This window comes from Nesoenas mayeri (assembly GCF_963082525.1).
Source record: "Nesoenas mayeri genome assembly, chromosome: 2".
Classification (NCBI taxonomy): Eukaryota; Metazoa; Chordata; class Aves; order Columbiformes; family Columbidae; genus Nesoenas; species Nesoenas mayeri.
The window spans coordinates 160744688-160758768 of record NC_137543.1 but is presented as its reverse complement, the minus strand read 5'-3'; the positions used below and the strand labels follow the sequence as shown (position 1 = coordinate 160758768).

The window sequence follows — 14081 nt, the reverse complement described above, 5'->3', positions numbered from 1 at the left end:
TCCTATCCTGCTTTTCCCATGTTAGCACCTCCAGACAGCAATTCATAGTGAAGATGACTAAGCTCAAACTCTAGTAATGCTTTTTTGGCTGTTGGGAAGCCAAGAGTGACTACCCTGATGAAGTGAGATGTAAAATGAGACTCACTCAGGCCCTAGTTTCTCCATACCTCACTCTTCTTGCCTACCAGAAGGAGGTAGGGATGTCATGAGAAGGAAAACATTAAAGATGGTTTGGGTCTTCCTAATAAAACAGGTCAAGGAAAGACAAGACATGAGCACAACATCTTTTACTAACGGTTCAAGGGCTGTGAGAGTCAGGAGACTTTTCTTCAGCTTTGCAAAGTTTAGTCCAATTTCCATGAATTCCTCGACTTGCTTTAATGTATATGGCATCTTGCATGATAGCATCAAGATGAGAGCTCAGGAGATCTGGCCACTCTAATGAAATGCAAACCCACTGATCAGCTCAGCTTGACTTGCTCATTGAAGGCAAACCAGCAAGTGACAGCTCCCCTTGGCAATGTGCTCATGGTTTATCAACCTAGAATAAGCTGTAGAGAGGTCTCTCCAACAGTAATTATGGCATAATTAGGAGGAATCTTATGCTGCTGCTGATTTAAAGGATCATCCCATACCTTCAAGACCAAATGATGTGCCTTGCAATGAAGGAGTTTTTCAGCCAATGCTGTGTTGCTCTTCTTTACAGTAAATATTAGGTTAAGATATGACACTCCACTTAATAAAAGGAAGAGTACAATGGAAGGTTCCTCTACAAACTGTAAGCCACAGACTGCCTGTCTTGCTACTGGAAAGATACTGCAACCCTTAAGCAAAGCTGGAGAGAGCTTTATCATGCAAAATCTTCATGATCTGGTTCTTGCTTATTAAATGTGCTGGTGTTTGTGCTGGAAATGTGCTTCTCACTCATAAACATAGAGGAGCATCTGCAGAAGCAGGAAAGGTTGTGTGGAAGCCCTGTACCTCTGTAGGAAGGGACATGAGGGACCAGACAGCTTTGGTTTCACATTGAGGCATATTCAATGGTTAGAAGGCAAGAGAAAAGAAAAGCTAGATTGTGAGACATCAATAATTTAAAAGCTTTCCATAATAGAAACCTTACTTAGGCCAGGTGGATGTAAAGCGTGGTACCTCTGACCTCAACTTTTCATGTTCTCCACAATTTCATTTTCCTATGTTAAAAAGTCTGGATATCAAGAAATAAAGGCATGCAGGTTACAGAAAGTCCAGTGCACAGTGAAATCAGTGGAAAAATCTCCACCAGCACCAGCAGGTTTTGGATCTTGGCCATATATTGCAATGGGAATTTAACATAACTTATGGCATATGCAACGTTTTCCAACGTTATCCTATGTAAAAATGGTCATGGAAATGCTCTGATACGGTCAGCAGGAAAACAAAAATTTAAAAAAAAAAAAGATGAGGAAGGAGAGATTTCTTAACCAGAAATCTGATGGAATGTGAGGAGGACAAATAGAAGCTGTTGTCAAAACTAAAGCTCTCCATAGATGGATTTCATCTGAACAATTATCCAGAGCTTTGAAAATGCTTTGCGTTCTCTTTCCATTGGTCTGTAGCAATGGCATTTTCTCCTTATTTTTATAACTTTTGCATAACTAAGGCTGTGTGCATTTATATATTATCCCATGCTAAAGGAAAAGAAGAAGTAACCAGAAGGTCTGATGGCATTTAAAAATGCTACATGTTCTCCAAACTAAAATGACTTTTTCAGTAGGAGACTTATGTCCACTAAATGGTTGTTAATCCTGACAAGCCACAAGACAGCTGTTCCCAGGTCAAATAAACACCGCTATTTGTCAGAAAGCTTGCAGCCAGGACATGTCAGCAACAGGCAAAACAAAAGAAAACCCTCCACTCCTACAGCATATTAAGGCAGAAAACAGATGTTGTAAAGTTTTATCTTGTGACTGTGTCACAAAAAATGTGAGTTCAAGGCAAAAGTCAGGTCTTAGCTCTTCGGGGAACAATGATGGGGTGCTGTATAGATCTGTGTTTGAACTTTATCCTGTTGCTGGTGGGTGTCTGGACTTCAGGTTATAGGGTAGGCTCAGAGAGCAGCAAGGAGGTACCACTACTCAACTGGGAATCAGTGGAGAGATGCACCTTTCTTGAGCAGAGGGTTTCCAAGAAAGGATGGACAGCCAAATAACAGCTTTGTAGGGAAAACACTTTTGGGTATTCTTTCCTGAGAAAGAGACTCATGGCCTGAAAGAATGGCCATCAACCTTGGACTGGATCAAAGTAGTCTACACAAAAGTCTGAGAGCTCCTTACATCTATGGTTGAACCTGGGTTTACCACCATGGCAACATGTGCTTCCTTACCATGTTTTAGATGCCAGATTTCCTAGCATGGAGGAGAGGGTTATCATCTGAAAAATACAGGGCAGTTTTCTTTTATTTTGAATTTCCAGAGAGGAGGCTCCACATCTGTAAGAGCTTCAGCATGAAGTGTTGGTGGCTGGGAAGTGTTCCAGAGCAGATGAGGAAAGCATTAATGAAGGAAGATCATTTGGAGACACCATGCAGTGGCCTGTCCCAACTGAGTGTCATGGCCACTGTCCAATAGCTGGAGGAAAAAAATCTGTTAAATGAAAGACACCTGGACTCTGGTACTGATCCTCCAAGAGAGATAAATGAGAATCTGGGGTTTAAGATCTTGATGTCACATGGCTGAATTTTCCTCTCTTGTAGGAGAGGCCACTTTGTCCAGGAATGGAGAAGACTGATGTCATATCTGGAAGCTGCCCAATGCTGCTGATCAGAGCAAGACTGAAACCAAGAGGCCCTTTTATCACCTAGACCAGAGTAATAAAATACAGTAAACAAAAAACTAAGGAAAGACAACACGGAAAGGAATCCTGAATGTCCCTTTGTCTTCAAAGAGATCATTAATATCAAATGTAGGTATCTGGTTTAGACTGTTTTGAATTGCTCCCTAGACTTCGTTGTATTTGTTGACTGGATCATCAAGGCTTGATTGAGCTGACCAGCAGTAGTAATTTCATGACATTCCTGATGTCCCAGGATAGATGAGGTTTTAGAGGGGGTGATGGATATGGTACAAGACTTATGAGAACCCTACACAATTCTGAAATGACACCTGGAGGGCACACTGATTATCCAACAGCATCTGATAAGAACTTTGACTTGTGGCTGAGGACTCACAAGAGTCATAGAATCATAGAATGCTAGGGACTGGAAGGAACCTCAAAAGATCATCTAGTCCAATGCCCCTGTCGGAGCAGGAACACCCAGATGAGGCTACACAGGAAAGTGTCCAGGTGGGTTTGAATGTCTCCAGAGTTGGAGGCTCCACAACCTCCCTGGGCAGCCTGGGCCAGTGTTCTGTTACCCTCACCGAGAAGAAGTTTCTTCTCACGTTTAAGTGGAACCTCTTATGTTCCAGCTTAAACCCATTACCCCTTGTCCTACCATTGTTTGTCACTGAGACGAGCCTGGCTCCATCCTTGTCACACTCACTCTTCGTATATTTGTAAACATTAATAAGGTCACCCCTCAGTCTCCTCCAAACTAAAGAGACCCAGCTCCCTCAGTCTTTCCTCATAAGGGAGGTGCTCCACTCCCTTCAGCATCTTGGTTGCCCTACGCTGGACTCCCTCCAGCAGTTCCCTGTCGTTGAACTGAGGAGCCCAGAACTGGACACAATATTCCAGGTGTGGTCTCCCCAGGGCAGAGTAGAGAGGAAGGAAAACCTCTCTAGACCTACTGACCACCTCCTTTCTAATACACCCCAGGATGCCATTGGCCCTCTTGGCCACAAGGGCACAGTGCTGGCTCATGGTCATCCTGCTGTCCACCAGGATCCCCAGGTCCCTCTCCCCTACACTGCTCTCTAAAGGATCATTCCCCAACTTACACTGGAACCTGGGGTTGTTCCTACCCAGATGCAATACTCTACATTTGCCCTTGTTCTATTTCATTAAATTTTTCCCCACCCAGGTCTCCAGCCTGCCCAGGTCTCTGGATGGCAGCACAACTTCCAGTGTCAGCCACTCCTCCCAGCTTGGTGTCATCAGCAAACTTGCTGATAGTACACTCTAGTCCCTCATCCAAGTCATTGATGAATATATTGAACAGTAGTGGCCCCAGCACCGACTCTTGAGGCACTGCACTAGATACAGGCCTCCAACTGGACTCTGCCCCATTGACCACGACTCTCTGACTTCTTTCCTTCAGCCAGTTCACAGTCCACCTCACTACTCGATCATCCAGACCACACTTCCTCAGTTTAGCTATGAGGATGCTGTGGGAGACCATGCCGAATGCTTTACTCAAGTCAAGGTAGACCACATCCACCACCCTGCCATCATCTATCCACCTCGTTATATCTTCATAAAAGGCTATGGAGTTGGTTAAGCATGACTTCCCCTTGGTGAAGCGATGTTGACTGCCCCTAATGACCCTCTTATCCTTGATATACCTTGAGATGGCAGCAAGGATAAGCTGTTCCATTACTTTCCCAGGGATGTAGGTGAGGCTGACCGGTCTATAATTACCCGGGTCTTCCTTCTTGCCCTTTTTGAAGACTGGGGTGACGTTAACTTTCCTCCAGTCCTCAGGCACCTCTCCCGTCACCCAAGACTTGGCAAAGATGATGGAGACTGGTCCAGCAATGATGTCAGCCAGCTCCCTCAGCACCCGTGGGTGCATCCCATCTGGGCCCATGGATTTATGGATGTTCAGATTGCCTAATTGTTTCTTAACCCAGTCCTCATCAACCAAGGCAAATTCTTGCAACGTCCTGACTTCCTCTGGGGCCTCAGGGGTATGGTCTCCTCAGGACAGGCTCCGGCAGAGTAGACAGAAACAAAGAAGGCATTCAGTAACTCTGCCTTCTCTGTGTCTTCTGTCACCAGGGCACCCACCTCATTCATCAATGGGCCTACATTGCCTTTGGTGTTAGTTTTATCTGCCACGTATTTGAAGAAGCTCTTTCTGTTGTCCTTGACCCCTCATGCCAGCTTTAATTCTAACGAGGCCTTAGCTTTCCTAGTTGCCTCCCTACATCCCCTGACAACAGCCTTGTATTCTTCCCAAGTGGCCAGCCCCTCCTTCCATGATCTGTAAACTCTCCTCTTCCACCTGAGCTTACCCAGCAGTTCCCTGTTTAACCACGCAGGTCTCCTGGCTCCCTTCCTTGACTTCCTACGTGCCGGGATGCTCTGATCTTGAGCTTGGTAGAAGAAATCCCTGAATATTAACCAACTATCTTGGGCCTCTTTACCTTCAAGCAGCCTTGCCCATGGGATTTTCTCTAGCAATTGCTTGAAAAGGCCAAAATTTGCCCTGCTGAAGTCCAGGGTTGCAACTCTGCTCCTGCCGCACAAGATCCTGAACTCCACCATTCCATGGTCGCTGCAACCAAGGCAGCCCTCAACCTTTATCGCTTCAACCAGACTCTCCTTGTTAGTGAGGATGAGGTCCAGCAGTGCACATCTCCTGGTCAGCTCCTCCACCATTTGCATAAGAAAGTTATCTTCAATGCACTGGATGAACCTCCTGGACTGTGGCTGGCTGGCTGAGTAGTCCTTCCAGCAGACATCAGGGAAGTTAAAATCCCCTGTGACAACCAGGGCCTGTGATTGTGAGGCCACTCTCAGCTGCCTGTAGAAGACCTCATCAGCTTCCTGACCTTGATCTGGTTGTCTGTAATAGACACCTACAACAGTGTCTCCCCTGCCAGCCTGCCTCTTAATTCTCACCCATACACTCTCAACTTGCTCCTCATTTGTGCCCGGACAGTACTCAATACATTGTAGTTGCTCTCTAAATTTCTAGAGCCTGCATCTCTTTGTGTTGCCCAGGCCTGCAAGCGTTTATTCTGCATCAGGGCTCCGGTCATGGAGTTTTCTACTCCGAATTCAATATTCAATGACTACACTGGTGCCCCCGGCCCAACCCCTCTGGGGTTTCAACACCGAACACAACACCGGCAGCCCCAGCACCACTCTGTGGGACTCATATCCTGGGTTCAAGCGATCCGACAGACTGTGCCTCCCGAAACAGCTGGGACAACAGGCGCACGCCACCACATGCGCCTGACTCTCCTGCAAGCACAGCCTCCCTGCAGACCTTCTCAGCCTGAGGACAGGTCTCTCCTCTGGCTACACCATTGCCACCTTATATTATTATACAGAGACCCCCTGGGACATCTGCCAAGATCTATCTTTCCCCTGCAAGCTGCCACTCTTCAAATCTGCCAGTTTAGTGGCTCATCTAAATGACCTCACTGCTAATGAGCTTAAACCAGTGGCCGTTTCCTAATGAAAACACCCATCCTCATGCAGGTGAAGGTGCAAGGTGCACCCATGTGAGTCCTCAGCAAGTCTCAGAGATGAACCACAACCCTGATACAGCCAGAAAATATAGCGCATCCCCAGCCCTGGGTCCATCCACCCCCTTTCTCCGCCCTGCTCTGTGTGCTAACTCAGGCACTTGTGTTGTCATCAGCCATGTAGTGCCTGGTCTAGTGATGGAGCGTCTGGAGAGCTGCTGATAACCCGTCATACAAATCCAACTGACACATCAGCTATCCCCGGAGGTCTTATGCAACTGGAAGGTGAGAATTCACTTGAACTTTTGCAAGCAAGGAACTATTAATTATTTCTTATCTTACTGCACCATAAGCAGATGGTGATGAATAAACAGACTCCTCATTTAAACTTCATTAACGTTTTTCCAGCTTGACTTTTAATTTCCATATGTTCACTGCTTCTTCGCCCATCAAACACGCCTTAACTTCTTCAAAGGAGACTAACACAGAACCTCAAGCTCCAAATTTGGCTTTTCAAGCCAGCCTCTTCTCTAGGCCTGTGGAGCAGCAAAAGCAATTTATAGACAATAAACAATGTGGACCATTTCCCACTGGGATTCGTTTGCATGCGATGATGCTGGTGTCGAGCTTGCAGGACTCAGATCTATTGCCCACAACAAGTGTGAAGCATGTACAAATTAAGCAGATATGAACAGGCATTGGGAGGGGGATTGCCACTCTTTTTTTTTTTTTAATATTTTCCACTTTTTTTGACTTTTTGATTGGGTTTCAAATCCTGCTGGAAAGATGGACAGGTCTAGATTGCAAATATAAAGTGCAGTGCTGAAGTACTTTAGGTACCAGAAGCAACTCAACTCTAGCAGGTCCTTGATGGCTCTTGGTAATTTTCAGTGACACTTAGAAAATCTTCTCAGCTGTTTCCATGCTACTGAACTGGGGGGAACAGAGAGACCAAATACTGGTGTGTCTCCATAAGATGCTGAGAACCTCCAGCTGTGAAGTTCTGAGCTCGTTTCACTTACACTTCTGCAGCTCATGGAAAAACACCATCCACAAAATTCTGCACCCAAAGTCATTGCAAATTAGTGTACGATACTATGTACAGATTTATTTGAGAGAAGAAAGGTGGAGAAAGAGAAGAGGCACCTAAACTGTATGACATGAATTTTCTCTTTTGGGATATTGTTTCTACCCAGATATATAGTAGCTTCATGAGAATTTAAATTGTAGCTGCTGCCAAAATATTGCATTTCCTATTCCTCTCTCTTGCTACAGTACTTTTATAAGTATGAATCATAAAATAGCTGGACAGCTTTCAATTTTTTTGTCCTTACCTTACCCCTGCTAGATAGGAAAATATTAATATTTATACCTTAAAGGAGGAAAACTAAGGCCAGGAGTCACCTAACTGCAGCAACAGTGCTGCTGTAGTTGGAATAATCTATGGATATCAAGTGAGGTAAAGCTTGCAGGGAGACCATATGTGAGATGAGCATGGAGTGGGCCAAAGACATGCTTAGGGTGGGAAATTAAGGCATCCACAGCTAATGATTCACATTTGCATGACATCGTTACAAGGAGATGTGATCTGTGTCATTCACGGTATTTTCTCTAGTGCATCCAGCCATGCCTGCCCTGAGAATGGCCCGTTTTCTGCAAGGCAAACCAGACACCACATAGATAACAAAACTATACATTTCATTACTTCAACACCCAGGTACATCCATGTGTGATGCAATCCAGCAGCACTTTATCCTTGGCTGTGTGATAAGGGGAGGAATAACTCAAACTCATTTTCTGATGTGTCAAAACCCAGCAAAAAGTCTTCTACATCACTTCATAGAAACAGTGCAAACAACCTCACTGAGTTGAGTTTTAGGTACTTGAGGAACACAGTCTGCACTGAGATTGGGATGAGGCATTTTGTGCATTATGTCCTGCATTGAGTAGGGAAGAATCCTGCCACTGACACAGTAACAGGTTTTTCAGTACATTTTTTTTTTTAATAATGGCTCAAACTATATTGTAAGCACTCTTTGGGGGCCAAAGGGCTGGAAAGATCCTCTAACAAATATGCAAGCCAAAGTTTATCTTCCTGAAATGCAATTCTGTATGTGGACGATGAGATTTATGATGTAATTGGGACTTCACTTCATTAGGCCAAATCCCCTTCAAGCCAGTGAACACCAGGACAGGAATCATGTGTGAACTGGGGTTATTTCCAAGAAAGTTGAGCTGATCATTAAGAATCCCCTCATAGTAAATGAAGATCTCATCAACAGGCAAGACAATCTGAACATGATTCATCACATCCTAAAAGAGATGCCTACACTTGGCCAGAATACACTAGATCTACCAAATATCAAGTGAAATAAATCCCTCACCAGAAGTTATTCCTGTGTGATGGTTGTTTACCCATGGGAAACAAACTGATCTCAGTCTACTTAGTCTTGATTTTAACGATAAAGAATCTAATTCTGTATTGAATCACAACTATCACTTTACATCTTTACTAGATATTTCAGAATGGAGGTAAAAGGATAACAGACTGCAAGGACAGTCCTGCCCATGAAATCCAACCCAGCATCCTACACACCCTTTCATAAACTGAGCAAGCTCTGCCCCAAAGCCAATAAAAGATTTGTTCCTGCAAACCTCCAGAAAGGCTGTTCAGTATCCTCTGATGGTTGCAAACTTCCTTTAAAGTCCAGACTTTGATCTCACAATCGTTTTATTCCCCTCTGTACACGCCGCCAGCTTAAACTGGTCTACTCTGCTGTTTTCTCCCCAGTTGTAGCTTCTGCAGCCCTTCCTGTGCTGAAAAGCTCAGCTGTTCTCACCATAGTTTTGTGACCCCTGTTTGTCTCCTGTGTCTCTGCTAAAGTCTCTTTAAATGTGGGTGACTTCAACGACACTCAATCACACTCCTAATAGGGAACAGAGAGACTCCCATCCCGCTAGTAATAAACAACAGGTCTGTGGTCCAGAACTACTGACAGCAAAAAAAGCAATTGGCACCTACTACCAGGACCAGAAACACAGAGATTTAATTTGAAAAGAAAGTATCGGTATCACCCATGCATATATACCCGCTATAAGGAATGAATATTGGAAGACAAAAGGAGCAAAGACAGACGTTATTGTTTATCAGTGCAAATCTACCTGTTTATCTTGAGCCGGTGATCAATCTCAGCTCTATGGTCAGGTGCTCTTAATAAGTGACTAATCTATCCGACACATCAAATTACGCCTGTGATTAAGCCTCTCTGATCAATACAATGGATAATGGCTTCCAAACAAAGCTTTATTTCCAGACTGTGCTGAAATGGTGCGTTTCCTTATTTCCACTCATTTAATTAGAAAGGATAACAAATTGGTTATTAAACCTCAAGTGATTTTCTTTTTGCTGAGAGGACGTGGAATGCACAGAAAGCAACACACCTACCTGGCCATAAATCAAGGTATTTATGTTACGGATGGCAGGGAATCTCAATTGCTTTCCATTCTCCTTCTCTGGAAGATGGAACTGTGTTCAAATTACATTTTTCCTGGGAGTTTTACTATGATTTTTATTTTTTTAAAGTTACCTGTCCACACCATCCACCCCACTTTCACAACAGACTTCTCCATAAGATGATCCACCCATAGTCACCCATTTGAGAGCCAACAACTTTTGAGATGCTGGTTTCTTTCTCTTGATTGCAAGGGCAGCCATGAGTGTCTAGATAAGTTACTGAGCTCTTAAATACCTGTTCTTTTGGGGTAAATGGATGCCAACTGCTTTCCACACAGTTTTCATTGTCAAATTTGGTTGCACACACGCACTTATTCCACTCTGATGTCACCAATGACCATTTCTACCCAGACATGCAGATACACAAATGACATCTGACATTAACTCAGGAGTAGCAGGTACGGTCTCCATGGAGAAAAACATTTCATAGTGCTCACAACAGCAATTTCTGAATCAGTCCCATTTTATGACTATAGGTAGTGACTGGTAGAAATGTAAAATTATCCCAGTCCAATATTTCAGCACTGCATTATGAAAAACAACCTCCAAATGATTGTTTTATACTTGCTAGTGACTGGGCATTAAGGGCTTGCAACACGATTGAGTGTGTTTTTACATCAGAATCAGGAAAAATATTTTCAATGGTTTAATCAATATAGAGAAAAGAAAAAGCTGGTTTGGATTTAAATTTATAATGAGAAAAATAATTTTTAAAAAGCAGGAAAAAAATTAACACTTCAAGTATTTTTCTTCTGTTTTGAATGCATGCTAATTGAATTTCTTTAAATGTTGATGGAAATGAAATGAAACATTTAGTTTGCTTTCAAATGAATGTTTTTAACTACCTTGACTTTTCCCTTTACTGGATTCCAGGAGACTATTTCGTCAAAGGGCTCCATTTAACTGTACAGGGACTCTTGAAATAATTTCCGAATCAAAGAAAACCATGGCTTAGTAGATAAAAGCAGGGGCCAAAAGCCATTCTTGCATCCAGTAAAGCTCCTCCAGGGATCAGCATATCCCCAGGATGCTAGTCTATCATTAATAAGCATTGTGCAGAGCAGTCCTACAGTTTGCAGCCTTCCTGCAAGCAATGCCAAGGGACAGAGGACGAGAAGACATCCTCTTCCATTTTTTAACTCTTACAGGAAATTTTAAGCAGAATGCTCATCATCCCACCCCTTCCACCTTGTTTCTGGAGTCTGACAGGCTGGTCCCTACAACTCCTTTACTCACAAAACCAGGACCTCTAACTTGAGAGAGGCATTTGGAGGGGGAGAGGTACAACTTGGTGCCTCAACTTTGGACTTTGACAGCACTGCTGTGGGATGGGATGGGATGGGATGGGATGGGACAGCAGCAAAACCAGAAGTTTCTTTGTCTGTCACACTGAACTCTACAATTCAAGACCAAGCATGGGTGGCATTGTCAAATTTTCCCAACCCCCCTGCAGGTTGCCCACTGGAGAATTGTGTTGGCATCGACACTTTCAATGTCACCCACCTGTGTCCTGTCTCACAGGTTGGTTTGCAGCTCCTCTGCTCAAAGCAACATCCCATAGCTTTTCTCCTGCTTTGAAACCACATGTGCCCAACGCATGGTGTGTCATGCCTGCTCCTCAAGGGAGACACAACTCCGTGGCTACTGCCTGAGACTGAGATAGAGAAACCTTGGGAGGCTGGAGGGCAAAGGTGGCATCATGGACCTGGCCCTCCTCTCCTGAAGCAGAGAGTGGGTTAAGCAGACCAGAAAGCCTTCCAGGAGGAGTGCCCAATGTGATGGGTGCTCCGTATCATATGAACAAGGAGATGATCTCAACCACCTGGCCCAACTTCATAGATACCTTGAAGCTTTGGAGCACACACTCTTCCTTTCTCTGCTTCGCCACCAGGACAGAAGTAATTTTGGCATGGGGATGCGAGGGCAGTTCAACAGAAGGTGAAAGTCACCATGACTTCCCTTGAAGCAAACCAAGGCCTATGAGAACTTCTGGCTTTCAGATCCCTGGGAAAAACTAGTTAAGGCACTTTCAGTTCAGAGAGCAGGATGACTGTGATTAAACACATCAAGACACCTAAGGTAGGCTTACCCAGCTGAGAGGCAGTGAGTGACACCCTGAGAGCTTTTCAAACTCTTGGTTGATTGATTCATACTTTGGAAGTACCTATTTCTCTCCCTCTTAATGTGAGAGCTGAACATCAGCTGGAGTGACTGCCCTGCTCCAGCAGCAGAATAGGTAAGAAATGGCACAGACAAGTGAGATGTGAGGTTGAGTGATGTTGGCTTGTAGACCAGGGAGCAAAGAAAGAGTTCTCATACCTGAAGTCTGGTTATCCCCAACAAGCTCTGCCAAGCACTGGCTACGTTCCTCTTCAATCTCCTGCATGATGCTGCATTCTGGTCGTGTGCTGGATGCCTGCAGAAAGGGCAGAGGAGAAGAAGAGAGTGAGCAAAACCCACCTGTTCTCAGAGATGCATTCCTGGGGATTCATGGCCACCTGTGCTCTCCTGGGCCGCTGCATAATAAAGGAGTGGAGCATCTCCCTAATGAGGAAAGGCTGAGGGAGCTGGGGCTCTTGAGCTTGGAGAAGAGGAGACTGAGAGGTGACCTCATTAATGTTTACAAATATATAAAGGGTGAGTGTCAGGAGGATGGAGCCAGGCTCTTCTCGATGGCAACCAATAATAGGACAAGGGGTAATGGGTACAAACTGGAACACAAGATGTTCCACTTAAATTTGAGAAGAAACTTCTTCTCAATAAGGGTGACAGAACACTGGATCAGGCTGCCCAGGGGAGGTTGTGGAGTCTCCTTCTCTGCAGACATTCAAACCTGCCTGGACACCTTCCTGTGTAGCCTCATCTGGGTGTTCCTGCTTCATGGGGGGATTGCACTGGATGAGCTTTCCAGGTCCCTTCCAATCCCTGACATTCTGTGATTCTGTGATAATGGGGAAAAAATTCTTCACAGAAAGTGCTGTGAAACAGTGGAACAGGCTGCCCAAGGAAGTGGTGAAGTCACCATCCCTGGAGGGTTCTAAAAGGCATTTAGATGAGGTTCTCAGAGACACAATTTAGTGATAGAGTTAGGTTATGGTTGGACTCAATGATCTTGATGATCACTTCCAACGAGAATGATTCTATGGTTCTATATACATCCAGCCTTATTTTATGTTTGCTTGAGAGAAGGGAGTGTAACCCAGAGCCTGCTGATAAAAAACCATCATTTCCCCCCATGCCTTCCTTAAAAAAAAATAAAACAGCCTACTTTTTTTTTCTGATGATCAGGAGCAATTTTGCTTCTTTGTGCTCTGAAAACCCTGCCTGAGAAACCTAATACCACCAGCTCTCTAGGGCAGGAAGACGGTAGTTTTAATATTCATGCTGCGAGCAGTGGGATCTGTGCTTACATGGATTATTCCCTCTGTTCTCACATGGCCTGCCTCCTGGCTCATGCTAATTCAAAGCAAAACAAAAACCAAATCAAATAAGAACAAAATCTCTGATGCAGATTAGGAGATCAAGGAGCTAAAAAGCAGGAAATTCCCAATGACAAGACTTTTTCCCCCAAGTGGTTTCTCCTCAGTCAGACCTAATTATATTGTATTTGTAATACAACGGTGGCTGTAAGTGTTCAGGTAATTAATCGTGGACTCCTTACAGCACATAATTTATGAACAACCTCAATCATAAAATGTGCAAACGAAAATTTGCAGTTTGAAGAAGGAGTGGACAATGAGTCACACAACATGTCCCCTTGTCACCAACACACTATCAACTTGGAACCCCTTGCTACACTGCAAGCAGGAATTGAGGTCCCATTATGCACAAAACCCCATCTCTTCAAAAAAGAGATTGGAAATGGCATTCAGTCAGGAGAAACCTCTTCAGAAACTCAGCTGCAAAGAGACAGTGAGAGCAGAAGTCTCAGTTAGAGTTTGTACGGTTGAATACGATGCAGGAAAAACCATGAGCAGGGTGAGATTCAGAGACATTTTGATGACATGGGATGAGCCTCTGCCTGTAAGAAGTCATTAATTCCATGTTAATTCTTTCTGGATTTTGGAAAAAGCATATTTTTTCATGAGAAAAAGGCAGAGAAAGAAAAAAACAGAAAAGAACTTTTCATGTCCTGTTTGAAAATGTGTGAGCTATTTCTCTATCCATATATTTGCCAGTCAAGTTTGTAAGACAGAAGACCCAGAAATCCTTTGAAGGAACAATCGTTTGAT

The 14081-nt window shown here is 44.1% G+C and overlaps 1 protein-coding gene across 1 annotated transcript in view; it reads right to left on the bottom strand.

The window, feature by feature from the left end:
• Nucleotides 1–14081, bottom strand: part of LOC308038104 (vasoactive intestinal polypeptide receptor) — a gene marked incomplete at its 3' end in the record, with an annotated part of 117581 nt that overhangs the window by 61153 nt on the left and 42347 nt on the right. Inside the window, exon 2 of the mRNA XM_080340383.1 lies at nucleotides 12169–12265. Coding sequence (XP_080196509.1) covers nucleotides 12169–12265 — 97 coding nt within the window. The remainder of the gene's footprint in view (nucleotides 1–12168; nucleotides 12266–14081) is intronic.